Below are 15,651 nucleotides of genomic sequence, written 5' to 3'. Positions count from 1 at the left end.
GGGGGGGTTCGCAAGATTATTTAGTGGGGGTGCAGGTGGCGTGCGCCGACACCTGGTGTGTGCAGGCCGGCAGACGCTGTGTGCAGCTGAACAAGCTCAAACTCAGTGTTGGCTGCTTCTCTGTCTCTGCTTGCTGCGGGGGCGGGGCATCCTCCTCCTCCTGTCTGTTTCCCCGCCCCAGTTTGCAGCATCACATGGGGGACTGGAGCATGTTTAGTAATTCCCCCCCCCCCAGGTGAAAGTGTGTGACTGTTATGATTGTATGTGTGTGTTTTGAGATGTGTGCTGGGCCTGTGTTGTGATTGTGTCTGTGTTGGTTGTGATTGAGTGTGTTGTGTGTGTGTTGTGATTGAGTCTGTGTGTTGTGTCTGTGTTGGTTGTGATTAAGTGTGTTGTGTGTGTGGTGATGGAATCTGTGTGTGTGTGTTGTGATTGTCTGTGTGTGTGTGTTGTGATTGTCTGTGTGTGTGTGTGTGTTGTGATTGTCTGTGTGTGTGTTGTGATTGAGTCTGTGTGTTGTGTCTGTGTGTGTTGTGATTGAGTATGTGTGCTGTGTCTGTGTTGTGATTGTGTGGGTGTTGTGATTGAATGCAGCGGTGCGCAAACTGGGGGGCACGCCCCAGGGGGTCGCAGGTGGTGTGTGGTGAAATCTGTTGTGCGCGGGTCGGTAGACGCTGTGCGCTGAAGGGCAAAAAAGCTGTGTGCGGGCGGGCAGCAGAAGAAGCTGTGCGCAGGTGGCCGAACAGGATAGTGCAGGTGGCGGCCACGTGATGGTGTGTGTGCACACGCAAGGGCTGCGGAAGTTCGGGGGAGGAGTCGCCCCAGCGCTGTGATGTCAAACGCCCCTCTTTACGATGTCTGCCCTGCAATAGCGCTGTGCTCCTGCTCTCCTCCGCTGGCAACCTGCTTCGCTGCGATCCTCTGCAAGTGAAAGGGTAGGCTGCCACTATATCAATCATACTATAAATGTACAATTATAAATTTAAAAAAAAGTGAAAACACAACATTGAAAACGGAAAATAAATAAATAATACATAATACTGTAGGTAGGAGTGTGGATGACACTGGGGACAGCAAGCCAAAGAGCAGGGAGAATAAAAAGGCAAATGGGAGAAGGAAAAAAGGAAGGGCAAGGAAAAAAAGGGGGGGGGGGGGAAGGGAGGTAGCAAAGAGGTGGATGAATGCCCCCCCAAAAGCCTTTGTGCACGTACGCTCTCCAAGCTCGGCGCTTGGGGAGACAAACAAAATTGACTTTGAAGCGTGCTTAGCAGCAGTCAATGCACACACATACAGCCACACATACAGCCCCCCCCACACACACAAACACACAGAAAAAGCTCCGATCCATGCCCCCCCACTCGTGCTTGCAAAATTATACCGGGCACCCTGTGCTCATGCTTGGAGAGTTGGTGATGTCACCACTCTCAGCGGCAGCGTGGACGCAGCCTAATTTTGCAAGCGTGAGCTGTTGAAATATGTAAGACATATTTGTATTTACATTGTATACCGTTTAATAAAGGTTTTTTTTTTTCATGTGATTTTGATTACATCAAGCAGGGGGGACCCGAGACATTTCATGGATGAAAAGGGGGGCTCGGCATAAAAAGTTTGCTTGCCCCTGGTTTTTTATTTATATATATATATATATATATATATATATATATAGCAACTGTAAATATTCCTGTATATTCATTTGCATGTCTTAGACAGGTCTGCAACCCTGTCTTTCACCATTATCACCCAGCAAACAGCACTTCCACTGCAGCAAGGGATTGTGGGAAATGACATGCAAATGAGCACACAGTGCCACCTTTTATCTCATGCTCACATTACATGAGCAACCCTTAGTCAATGCATGCTGCTTTAAACACAGCTTTTAAGCAAGGACTTGGGAGATGCAAAGTCAGTTAACCCACTCACAGACATGTTTCAACCTTGATGGGTATCATCAGTGTGAGGTTGGCTTGCTGACAATTGCCCAAATGAGATAAGAGTAGGTAATCACCACGACTATTAAGGTTATGGTGGGTAAAAAAGTGACTAAATCCCTCCACAGTAAAGCATAAAGCAACTGTAAATATTCCTGTATATTCATTTGCATGTCTTAGACAGGTCTGCAACCCTGTCTTTCACCATTATCACCCAGCAAACAGCACTTCCACTGCAGCAAGGGATTGTGGGAAATGACATGCAAATGAGCACACAGTGCCACCTTTTATCTCATGTTCACATTACATGAGCAACCCTTAGTTAGCAAGCCAACCTCACATCTTTGGATCCAGGCCTTGCTGCGCGCGCTGGACACTGACTTAAAGGACTGTATACCGAGGAAGTGCGTCACGTACTACTCGGTGTTCCACGGACTTTTCACAGGAACACACACAGAGGACGCAATCGAAGCCGGTTGGCGTCTAATGTGCTGTTTCAAGGACGTTTTACTATTCGCCAGGGAACGTTTGATCAAGGGGAAGAAGAGGATGTCGGTACAGGACTGTCGCAGGCTGCTCCACAGCCTGCTCAAGGACTATTCCATCTTTGACGGCCCTGAGGAGGAGGACTAAACACCCCCCTCCCCACCCCCCCCTTACTCCCCCGCCCCAAAAGTTTTTCTGTGCAATAAAGTTAGAGATAATGTGTGTATAATATGTCATGTCTGTGGTGCGGTGCATACGTATAAATGCACTGCACCGCCGTGTTCGTCACAGTTTTTTTACTTTTGGGGAAACCATTAATAAAAATGTATGTGAGTTGTGTGGGATATGCACTGCGCCGTTGTTAACGTCGCGGTTTTTTTTTTGTTTGGAAAATGATTTATGTACTGTTATAATCTTGTTGTAAAGATTTGCTGCATAATAAAAGAATTTTCAAAACAAAAAATGTCTGTGAGTGGGTTAACTGACTTTGCATCTCCCAAGTCCTTGCTTAAAAGCTGTGTTTAAAGCTGCATGCATTGACTAAGGGTTGCTCATGTAATGTGAGCATGAGATAAAAGGTGGCACTGTGTGCTCATTTGCATGTCATTTCCCACAATCCCTTGCTGCAGTGGAAGTGCTGTTTGCTGGGTGATAATGGTGAAAGACAGGGTTGCAGACCTGTGTAAGACATGCAAATGAATATACAGGAATATTTACAGTTGCTTTATGCTTTACTGTGGAGGGTTTTAGTCACTTTTTTACCCACCATAACCTTAATAGTCGTGGTATATATATATATATACACACATATATATATATACACACATATATATATATACACACATATATATATATACACACATATATATATATACACACATATATATATATACACATATATATATATATATATATATATATATATATATATATACATACATTTGCAGGTTATATATATATATATATATATATATATATATATATATATATATATATATATACGCACACACACACACCCTTCCTGTGCGGTATTACAATGCATTTAGAAAGACCATAAAATTGTCGAGCCCTTTTTAGAATAGGCATTAGACAACAGAGCTCTCAACTTCAAATACTGTAAATATCCCCATCAAGTAATTTCCTTCCTTTCCTTGTTGCTTCAGTGTTATTTAGGATTTGCTGGGAGGGGTAAAAGCCAAACAGTCTGGAGCCGAGAGTATTAAATCCTTTAGCTGCTGGCACAGCCTGTAATGAGTACATCTTGGTACATACATACTCATTTTTTCCCCAAATTACCCTTATTCCCCCTTTTCCTTCCTAACTCCACAATGACATTTTTTTTCCTGTTTTGGAGAAGTATGAATATAATGACATATTCGTGTGGGCACTTTTGTCAAAGACTGGCTTTGTGTTTTTATCAAAACTGCTTTAGAACTGTTTGTTGTTTTCGATCAAAATATTAGATACTGGCTGAAAGTACCCGGCGATGCTCGGGAATTGTAAGAAACCAAAAAACACTGACATTTCTAAAAAAATATTTGGTGGCATTACAATTTATAGCTGTAATTTCAATAAAAATGTTTTTAAAAATATATACTGTATATTTTTTTTTATCTTGAACTAATAATTATTTATTGGTTGTTACATAGTTTTCCAACTGTGCTGCTTCGTAGCTTGTCCCTCTCATCATTTCATTGCTAAATCGATTGCTCTGATCTTGATGAGGTGCGAGCAAGCCAGGTGCAATGGGATTCCATTCTCTGATGTGATGGGATCATGTCATTTGTGATGTTATCAGTTATGCCACTGCTGGTGTAATTTGTGATGTCATGTGTGATGACATCATCAAACCCTGGGGAGCGGAGTTAAGGTTAGGTGTCACCTTAAATTCAAAATTTCTTGTCTTTTGAAGGGTTTGCTTACTGTACAAACCTTAACTACACTTTAAAAATGTTTTTACAATTAAATATATATGTATGTGTGTATGGTGTGCCTGTGTATAACTACAGTATATACTGTATGTATGATAATAAAATAGTCTGTGTGAGTTTGTAAGAGCCATAGCTCCAAAACCATGAAACTATATATACATACATAGACATACACACAATGCAATCCTGCTGAATTTGGTTAAAATCAGTGCAGTTTTTAAAGGTTCAATCAGCCATCTTGATTCAAAATGGCATCCAATTGTATCTAAAGATAGACAAAAACCTGCTCCTTGATCTCAGGAACCATCATGCTAAATTTAGTTACGATATCTTAAGAGATGTCCAAATGCACAGCGAACAGACAAACCACTTTCCAAAATATATTGTAGATTCAAATAATCCGCGTCACATCCTTCATGCTAATTTATGCTAAATGTCATCACTGGGTTCTTTCTCCTTCTTTATAAAAGTTTTCTGTTACTTCACGGTGTTATCTTGTCAATTAGTACGTTGTAGAGTATGGTGTTTGTTTCACTGACCAAGGATAAGAGGATAAGAGCACATGTATGAACAACCTGCACAGAATGCAGATGTGTGAATGTAGGACACGACTATTAATAAAAGGTATATGTCGTTTAGCCATGACTCAAGAAAACAAGTTTTATTTCTATTCATTCAAAATCTTAAACGCAATAAAAAAAATAGAGTTAAGAACCTGCTTTGTAACTCCTGGTTTGGAATGTAGCACCATTTTTTCCTCACTTAGGCGTGACCTCTAACTAGCTCCTAACAAAACACCTCCTGTATCAAGAGGTTTATGTGCGCTGACGCCGTTGCAGACATATTTATATGTACTGTTGTAGAATTTTTTACGCATGCTACACTAGTATTCTGCGCTTAAAAAAAGACTTATGCCACCTTTAAGGTGACGGAGAAAACCAACGCAGACAAAGGAGAAAAGTAACGCAAGCTGTGCATTGTTTAGTACTTAGATCTGTGCCAATATGCAAATGTAACTCTAACTTAGCTCCTCCCACTTACTCTATAAATCCCTCATCTCGTCACAGACAGGCGCAGATATACCCCAAAATGGCGCAGCTGAGATTTAAACATAGCTGCTGTCTAGCGCAAGTATATTTCAGCGTGAGTTGCAACAAAATAATGACTTGGCCTTTGATACATAAAGCTTATGAGGTATTGTATTTTGTGTAATGTTTGCAAAGGGGTTAATTTATACGCTGAGAGTTATACAGTATGTGGTCTTTCTTATTAGCGAAGTACAATTTTCCAGAACACTCTGTACCGACCGGTGCCTTCATTCTGTTGTATAATTAGGATTTATTCTGTATGCATGTATGTATATCTTTATTTTTATAGCGCCATCCAGGTACCTAGCGCTTCACAGCAGTAATACACGTGGCATAATAATATAACACAGTGGGAATAAGCGCTTCAGACATTAATTTATCAATAGGAAAAGGAGCCTCCGCCCTGAACAGCTTACAATCTAAGGCTTGGTCCCCAGTGGCGTCTTCAGCGCTCGCTATGGCGGGCGCTGCGGGGACAAGAGTCGCCTCTCAATTGGGCAGGGCCCGCTGCGAGGGGGGGCCACCGTGCCTTGCGGTGAGTTTTTCTTCCAGACCTGAAAATTGAGATGGACACGGGTGACGGAGCGCAAGGCCACGCCTCCGGCGGTTCAGCCAATGAAGGTGAACCTGCCGGGTGACGTCATGGCTGCTCCCCCGTCACCCCCCCTCCCCTGTCTTTCCCCCTGCAGATCACTGCAGACCGGGGAATTCGGCTGCATGCGCCACCAGCCTCGCAGGCGCAAATGCAGCGCAGGCAGCGGGGCTGTAGCCTAAGTGGTAAGTAGGGAGAACTTAGAGACAGTAGGTGGGTGTTATAGTAAGTGCGTCTGCAAGGGGTCAAGGTCAGTGCATCCGAGATGTATAGTATCAGCCAGCGGAGCTACCCATATGCTTAGTTAAAGAGGTGTGTTTTAAGAAACATCCTAAAGGTGGAGAGGGAAGGTGCCAGTCGGATATTGAAGAGAAGGACATTCCAGAGGTGTGGGGAAGTGAGTGAGAGGTTTTATGCGGGAGAGGGCTTTTGATACAAAAGGGTTAGATAAAAGACATCCTTGAGCAGAACGCAAAAGTCAGGCAGTTTTATAGTGAGAAATTAAGGCTGAGATGTTAGGAGGGGCAGAAGAGTGTTTAGCTTTAAGAGAGAGGAGGAGAATTTTGTAAGTGTGCAGGATTTAATAGGAAGCTAGCAGGGTGATTTTAGCAGAAGAGACACTGGGACAGGATTGAGAGAGTAATGTGATTCTACCAGCAGTGTTTACGATGGATTGAAGGGGAGGCAGGAAGGTCGGACAGTAGAAGGTTACAATAGTTGGGACGGGAGAGAATGAGGGCCTGCGTCAGAGTTTTAGCAGTAGAGCGACAGAGGAAAGGGTGTATCTTTGCAATGATATGGAGGGCAAAATGACAAGTTTTAGCTACATTTTAACGTGAGCGGAGAATGTGAGGGAGGAGTCAAATGTGACCCAGGCTGAGTAGGTGGTGAGAACATGGAGCAAGCAAGAGAATACAAGGCGTTCAAGGAGTTTAGAGGCAAGAGACCGGGCGATAATTAGAGAGACAGGTAGGGTCAAGCTTGTTGTTTTTGAGTTAGGGTATAACTGTTGCATGCTTGAATGAGACAGGAAAGGTACTAGAGTAGAGAGGGGAGTTGAAAATATGTGGAGGGATTAGAGTAGGAGCAAAAGATTTGAGGAGATGGGAGCGAATGAGGTCAAGAGGGCAGGTGGTTGAGGGAGAAGAGGTGATCAGCAGAAGAGTCTGAGAGGAGAAGAGGAGATCAGCAGCGACACATTCTCTGTGACAGAGGAAAAGGAGTTGAGGAAGGCAGGAGGAGAGTAAGAAAGAGGTGTAGAATGTGAGGAGGATACAGAGGGGATGTCTTGTCGAATGGAATCCACCTTTGTCTTGAAATAGTCAGCAAAGTCCTGAGGTGAAATGGAGGAAGAAAGACAGGTAATAGACGGTGGAGTAGAGAGTCAAAGACAGAGAAGAGTCTGTGTGGGTTAGACTTGTGAGTGTTGATTAGTGACGAAAAGTAGGTTTGTTTTGCTTGGGAGAGGGCAGCGTTGAAACAGGATAGGATACATTTGTAGTGAAGGAAGTCTGCGCGAGTGTGAGGTTTCCTCCAAAGACGTTCAGAGGAGCGAGTGCAGGAGCGGAGCATGTGTGTGTTGCAGTTAAGCCAGGGTCTGGGGTTAGAAGGGCGAGAGCGGGAGAAAAAGAAGGGCATGTATTTCAAGAGAGGAGAATAGGGCAGAGTTGTAGTTCCTGACTAGGTTGTCAAGAGTCTGTAGTGGAGCGGAGAGAGGAGTGTAAAGTGGAATCAACAGCATGGAGGTTAAGGGAATGCATAAATAAGGGTTAGATAGAGGTGGAGACGGGGAGAAGTGAGTGCGAAAATGGAAAGGGGGAAATGGAGAAGTCAGAGTGAAAAGTTTTTAGTGAAAACTAGGTTCAGGTAGTGGCCATCCTTTTGGTTGCTGGCTGCAGTCCATTGGGGAATGCCAAAAGAAGAGGTTAGAGCGGAGAAAACGGGAAGTCCAAGGGAGAGAAGGGTAATCAATATGGCTTTTGAAGTCCCCAAGGAGAAGAACATGGAAGGAGAGAAAGAAGGCAAGCCTGGATTCAAAGTGAGAGAGAAAGAAGGAAGGGGGATGAGTAGAGGTAGGTGGGCGATAGATGACCGCCATGTGGAAAGGGAGAGGAGAGAAAAGCTGCACAGCGTGAGCCTCGAAGGAAGGGAGGAATAGGAAGGGTTCGGTAATGGCAGATTGAGGAGAGAAGGAGCCCCACGCCTCCAGCCCTGCCATCAGGGCGCGGAGTGGATGAGAAAGAAAGGTATGGAAATGATAACGGTTACACTCTTTACCTTGTACTTGAATTTCCCTTGACATGAGGCTCTTAGGTCTTTGGCTGCTGCACTTTGCCAAGGAATCCATCCGCCTTTCCGAGAAGCGACCAGTCTGATGCTAAAGCTTCTTTTATTTAATTTTTTTTTACTGATTTGCCTTTTACTTTTTTTTTTTTTTTTTTTAAATCCTTATCACATACGTCTTTGGTTTCCCTCCCTTTTCAGTATTCAGTTTTGATGTACTTTTGTAGGTACCTTAAAATAGGGCCACCATTATAGATTTACTGAGAAATGCTTAATAACCTAGACTAAATCTGCACTGTTGGTATCAATGCAGCATTGTAATCTAATAATCCCATAACTGCAACTCACTGAAAGGCTGAGTAAAGTCATGAAATTGTATAAAAAGTTGACCGTCGTTTTACATCATCGACTGTCACGGGAGACAGGACACTTAACACCGGGATCGCGTACATCAGACAGATCAAGAGGTTAAATAAAACAAGTTTATTTTGACCGGAGTAAACAGGCACAACACAATACCAAATTACAGCACAAACTCTTCCACACAGAGTTTACAGGGGGAATCCTAGCTCGTTATGTGCTGGGTGCCCCTTCAAGAGGCTTAACCAGATCAGCTTACACTCTCTGCAGGGTCCTGGTACCTCGATATCGTCAGGGATGCTATTTGCAAGATAGTAACTTTGACTGTCCCGCTCATCTATCTGACCAAGCCTCGTTCTCTGTGTTTCCGGCACAAACCTTGGATGATGCCTGCTACCTTAGGACCAGAATAGTCTGTGGAGCTGAAAACGGCAGCTCTTTACATAGGCTCCCTATCTCCATAGGAAAGCATGGAAGACTGGGTGCTGGCCAATCAGCATATGGATGCTGCGTGCAGAGCGAGAGCTCAGCTGTGATGGGCCAATCTGGGGCGGTGACAGTGTTTCGAAAACAGTCCACAGGACAGGCTTAAGGGGACTGGGAAATGTGAACTTGCCAATGAAAATCACGCCGACAGGGACAATACCCAGCAACGATTCTCAGAGCCAGCTTTGAATTATCACCCGCAGAGATTGGTGCCTTTGAGTATGGGTCGAACAAAGTCTCCGCTCTTTTTAACCATTGTTCCCCAGACCAAAGTCAGTACCCCTCCCCACTCCACAATGTCTGAACCACTTCACCTCCCACATTTGAATAGCAGGTCCAGATCTTTGTGTGTGTGCAGACTGGCTAAGTGAATTACCAGCCCTGCACACAGAGAAGGCAGAAAATACCAGCATCACATTTCATACAGTTGAATACATGTTTTATGCCACATTCACAAGATGGATACTAAGTTAACCCCTGGGTATCCAGCTAGACAGGTAGTGGCAATGGTATGCCAATGGCAGGCTCAAGATCTACCTGTTTAACCAGGTATTTAATTAATGAACCACAACCTGTCCGGCATTTAATAGCTAAAGTACCGTCCCATCCTGTATTGTATGTTCCTTGTGTTTGGTCCCGTTTATAACCTTAAATGTTTTCTTCTTTTTCCCTTTTTGTACCTGTGAGGTGCTTTGAGTCCCATTGGGAGAAAACAGCTATATAAATAAAGTTATTATTATTATTATTATCCTTTATTATCATAGCCCCTATCATCACATCGACCTTTTACACTTTAGTGGAAGTCTAATGTTTGTTGCTAAGTGGGAGCCTGTGACAGACCTTTCTTGCTTTGAAGGTCTCTAGGATGGTATCCTATCCGTTTGTTGTGAATGGTAACCCATAGGCTATTTCTTATGTTCTATTATGCTTCGTAATCATCAGGGCATTTGTCTGTAGTCTCTTTAATATGTTTGTGTTTTTCAACTTCCTAGGTTCGTCTGGCCGGTTTCACCGTGAGATGACCATAATCATTGCTCTGGCTTCTGTCTCTGTTCTGGCTGTATTGATTGTGGTCTTTTTCTTTGGATACAGGATATTTGGAGGTATGCAACAGTGTGTGATCTACACATATACCACCCCCCTTTGTGATAAAATATGTGTTTAAATGAGAATTGTAAATCATAATCAAAGAAATAGAATGTTAATTTTTAATGCTGGAAACCTAATTTAGTGTATACATTTCTACCACTTGATTCTGTGTGTTAAGGCATTTTCTAGGGACAGGTTGCTTTATCTCTTTAGAGTTTCTGGACCTACATAATTCTTTGACAGTGTATGACTGTGGAAGTTTTAAGTGTCTGCTGATCAGACCCAACTTTCTACTTCCTGAACTGCACTTGTGTTTGGAATTTGGTGCCCATGTCCCTACTTATTGGTTCCCCTGGTTTTACTCTAGTACTTAGTGCTTCTGTTTCCTTTCAGGAGACCGTAAGCAAGGTCTTCACAGTATGAATATGATGGAGGCTGCAACATCAGAACCATCCCTGGATCTAGACAACCTGAAGCTATTAGAGGTAATAGAAGCCTTTCCATCTGTGTGCTACTAGCTAACCTATAGAAGTGGTTCTTGGATGTGCCTTTGGTGAACTCTCTTGCATACTATCCTACAAATTAGCACACGTCTGAGCACCCTCATGTCTTGTGACAATGCCAATGTGGCCTCTCTCCTCCCCTCCACTTTCCTACATTCACCACTGGGGAATGCAGCCAGACTTTTACTATAATTACTTGGGGTCCAAACTTTAATCAAAACTGAAAAGCTAATTGCTGGAAACCAACAATCACTCAACATAAATTCATTAAATTCAACTAAGAATGGTTTTAAGTTGGTTGTTCAGCTCATTCGCTGGGAAATAAATAGTATAAATTATTATGAATTTTGCCATGTAAAAATACCTTGGTTGAGTTGTCTGTCCTTCACTACACCCATCATTTGAATCCCACTACAATGTTGATTTTGAGCCAGCACAGACCAAAATGGTCACAGCTGCTCATAATAACAGGATGATTAAACATTTCCAAACATTTGCATTTAACCCAGATGAATAGATTGAGTAACTCCATGCTATAAAGTTAATGTGTAAATACCATTTTGTTGCTCCAACCATCCGTTAATGTATCTTCATTTTTATATTTTTTAGTGTTGACCTTTCTAGGGCTATGTGCTAAATTACTAAATCCTCTTAAGCTTTTTCTGCTGCCAGGTGGGCTGTCAATGTCAACTCATTTCTGGAAATGTGCTAAACTATCCATAATGCAATGGCAAACGGTTTCATTGTTTTCCCAATTTCGCTTCCTTTGTTGTATCTCAGCTGCATTCACAGGTATCTGTATATGTTGCTAAGAGGAGTGGCTTGGGAGGTATATGCAGTTGGTCAATGTGTACTCTACTAAATTAGACTCTCCATAGATCTCCCTCCGTTCTCCTCTTCCGTCCAGCAAAAGCCCCATAACAGGGTCTGTAATCTGTAAAGACTTGTTGAATCGCTTTCAAACTCTGACTCCCTTGAAAAATATATATTTTTTCGGCTGAAAAAGGTCAAATTTCACCTGGCTCATGACCTTGTGCGAAAGCTTTGCACATCTATACTTTCACTGTCTCGCAATGTATTGTACACGCCTCACGCTTCAAGCCTCTTGGGTGTGACTGTTACCAGTCTGGAAATGCAGATCTATTTTACATGAGAGTTCTTGGCTCTTTGCAGCTCATAGGCCGGGGCCGCTATGGGTCGGTGTATAAAGGATCTCTGGATGAGCGCCCTGTGGCTGTGAAAGTCTTCTCCTTCAACAACCGCCAGAACTTCATTAACGAAAGGAGCATTTACCGCACCCCTCTGCTGGAGCACGATAACATAGCTCACTTCATCGTGGCAGACGAGAGAGTGACATCAGATGGGCGCCTGGAATACCTGCTAGTGATGGAGTACTATGCCAATGTGAGTGCCTCTTACTCTTTGCTTTACTGTAATCTTCCATTTACCATCTATAACCTTATTGTATTGCTTTCTTCTTGAAGATCTATAACCAAGGGGATTATTCATGCAACTGCAAGAGTGCTGATCGGTGCACTATCGTACATAATCTTCAGTCAATGGGAATGCCTGTGCGATTGTACCCTGATCGGCACTATCGCCGTTTAATGACTAACCCCCAAAGAATCAGGCTGACAAGCCAAAATTGAGTGAAATAGCTGTCCCTGGTTGGTTTTCTGGCTGTCAACACCTGTATCCCAGGCTTTGCTTTATAACATACATAATGCTGAGGTTTTGAAATTGCTCTGTAATTTGCCGTAATTTAGACTGTACAGATATATTCGTTGTGTTTATTTGGATGTCCTCAGCTAGAATCTTTAAATATGTTGTTTAACAATAGCACCACCCAGGAGTCCTAGCAGTCACCTAATATCAGCCAATGAACAGCAAGGGTAATTATAAAGAGAAGATTCTTACCCAGCTTACCCATCCAGTACCTAAATGACTGAATTAGCATAGTAATACAGGCCCTCTGGCAGAGAAGGGTTAAGGTTCTACTTACTTAGCACCCAAACATTTCTATGGAGAAGTAGCTGAGGATGCAGTTCCATAATTATAACCTTGCTCTATAGTGGGACGTACTCGGTCAATGGGACAAATTACGCAGTAGCCCTGGTTTAATCTATATATATATATATATATATATATATATGTATGTATGTATGTATGTATGTATGTGTATATATATATATATATATATTCCTTCTATTTCCTGTATTATTATTATTGGCTATGATATGATAGCTTGTTTATTTGCATGTGTCTTTGCCACCTATGGTTCTGTATGTATAGCTCTGGAGCTTATTCATAAGGCCACACAGTGTCTTCACCATACCCAGTGAGCTCATTCACCTAAATGCATGCAATACGGACACTGTGGCTTTATATCCCTCTATCGATGACTCTTTGTCTGATACACTATTATCCTACAAAAAATAGGAACAAGCCCTACACATGCGTATTCAGAGGAACACACAGGATACTTCCATGTTTTCTCTGCTTGTAATGTTTCTCTTTAAGGCTGTAAACAAGTTTCATGGTTATTATGTCTTGTGTTTTTTTGCAACAAAAGCTCTTTGTACAAAATCATATCAAACTGATTTCCAAATGATTAAGCAAAGGTGTGACAGAGCTAATCGCTCGTCTGTGAGCCAGGAACAGCTTCTACTGGAGATATACACTAAGCAACTAATGATTGGAATTTGGGAATATTTCTAGTTACATGGAATTAGACAGAATGAAAGTCTGTAAAGTGATTGCATTGCTGTGAGCGGGACTTCTATCCCATGTATAGACTGGTCTCCAATGGGTGAGGCTGCCCTCCATTGAGTGAGACTACCATCTATAAGACTGGTCTCCAATGTGTGAGACTTCCCTCCATTGAGTGAGACTCCCATCTTTAAGACTGGTCTCCAATATGTGAGGCTGCCTTCCATTGAGCATGACTCCCATCTATAAGACTGGTCTCCAATGTGTGAGGCTGCCCTCCAAGAAGTGAGACTTCCATCAATCAATGTATAGACTGCTGTCCAATGTGTGAGGCTTCTCTCCACTGAGTGAGACCTCCATCCTATAAGTGAGATTGTACTTCAATGAGTGAGGCATCCATCCCATGTATGCGACTGCTGCACAATGTGGGAAACACCCTTCCAGTGCGCGACACTGCCCTCCAAGGACTGAGACACACTTCAGAGAGGAAGACTGGAAGCATAACCTTACAAATCACAAGCTGCTTATATTACCAAACACTGACATGTTTAAAAGATATCACGTATACATCTCCACGTGTGTACACGGTGGCTGTAAAGTTCAATTCCTTTGTTTCTTTCTGCAGGGATCTCTGTGCAAGTATTTAAGTATTCACACCAACGACTGGCTCAGTTCGTGCCGGCTGGCTCATTCAGTGACCAGAGGATTGGCATATCTCCACACGGAGTTACCGCGGGGAGGTACAGTGATCAATGCCAATAAAACAACTAGTTAATCCCTTTATTTCTCTAGGAGATAACAGGTGGAAGGGGAGTGTTTTCAGTTGTGAAATTCTGGATAAATGTTTAGATTTGCACTTATAACTTACAGAATGTGGAACGTAGAATTTTCAGTGACTTCATTTCATATGTCTTCCTCTATGTTCTTATTACGGAGAGAAAAGGATTGAACAATGTCCAAAAGGATCCAGTGCTCAGACACAACAAGCTCTATGTCACATATATAAATGAGTGGCAGAAGGTCCAGAACGGGACGAATAGTGCCTAATGGTGTCTAGAAGAGACCACCACAAATGGAAAAATAATAGCACAATAAGCATCTCCCATATTATGGTATTTAAAGATTATAACACATAGCTCAAGATGATGTTAAAAAGGGTAACTCGCACATAATCCAGAGTGCCCATTGTCCATCCTTGTATTCAGTCTGGGGGTCCTGTGGTGTGATAGAAATCAGTGGTACAGAGGGGTAGAGCTGCAGAGCACACCAGTATTCAGCAAGATATAAAAAACTATGATCCAGAGGGGACTCCCATAAAAAATTATTTATTGGATCAGATGTGATCACAAGAGAGGTTAAGAAAGCGCACCTAAGCATTTCACGCACACTGCGCTTTATCAAGGTCTAATAAGCCACTGCATGTAAATGTTACCAGCATGATGCTAGGGTATTTGAACGCTCAAGCAGCATGAAAGGATAGAGGGAAGAAGCATATGTCAGGACCAAATTTAATGTGATCCTTCAGTAAGTAGTTTTTTTTTAAAGTGTTATATGTAAAGATATTGGGAGATAGTGGAGAAGAAAAGATGAAGGCATGTAAAAGTACACACAGTATCCGCACAGCTTGTACAACATGCCAGGAAAGTGGTCATATTGCATAACAAACAGGTTGTCTGCCGCACAAAAGGGTGACCGTGCGTGTGTATTTCTTTCTGAGCAGATCACTACAAGCCAGCAATCTCCCACCGCGACCTCAACAGCCGCAACGTCCTGGTGAAGAGTGACGGCACCTGCGTAATCAGCGATTTCGGCCTGTCCATGAGGTTAACCGGAAACAGGCTGGTGAGGCCAGGTGACGAGGATAACGCAGCTATCAGCGAGGTAAAGGAAGAGCGAGAGCCTTAGTGTGTAACCACTGGTATTCCAAGGCTCGGCCTCACAGTGCATCTCAGTGACAGTATCTAGCTCAACAGCAAAGTCACATTGTTTAATCATTTAGCTTTGCATTTTATTCCGTAGATTTGCAAATGTGGCCCTAACTGTGAAAGCATATCAACACGGTTGCATTAAAGATGCAGTCCCACATAGCCGGTCAAAAAACGATCTTTTGTAATGTAATGTAATTGGCTTCATTAAACTAAACTGACTGTGCTAAAAGCAAAGATCAGAATGCTACCAAATAATTCGCATCAGATC

General features: G+C 42.8%; 1 protein-coding gene across 3 annotated transcripts in view; it reads left to right on the top strand.

The window, feature by feature from the left end:
- The window catches only part of BMPR2 (bone morphogenetic protein receptor type 2), a 142,783-nt gene that overhangs the window by 110,862 nt on the left and 16,270 nt on the right, over positions 1-15,651 (top strand). For 2 of the 3 annotated variants that reach the window (XM_075608597.1, XM_075608599.1), the window contains exons 4-8: positions 10,147-10,257; positions 10,637-10,728; positions 11,920-12,150; positions 14,081-14,195; positions 15,176-15,336. In XM_075608597.1, the coding sequence (XP_075464712.1) occupies positions 10,147-10,257; positions 10,637-10,728; positions 11,920-12,150; positions 14,081-14,195; positions 15,176-15,336 (710 nt within the window). The remainder of the gene's footprint in view (positions 1-10,146; positions 10,258-10,636; positions 10,729-11,919; positions 12,151-14,080; positions 14,196-15,175; positions 15,337-15,651) is intronic. The other variant, XM_075608598.1, reaches the window with a different exon arrangement.

This window comes from Ascaphus truei, chromosome 7 (assembly GCF_040206685.1).
Source record: "Ascaphus truei isolate aAscTru1 chromosome 7, aAscTru1.hap1, whole genome shotgun sequence".
In the NCBI taxonomy this organism is placed as follows: Eukaryota; Metazoa; Chordata; class Amphibia; order Anura; family Ascaphidae; genus Ascaphus; species Ascaphus truei.
This window is presented reverse-complemented; position numbering and strand designations above follow the sequence as displayed.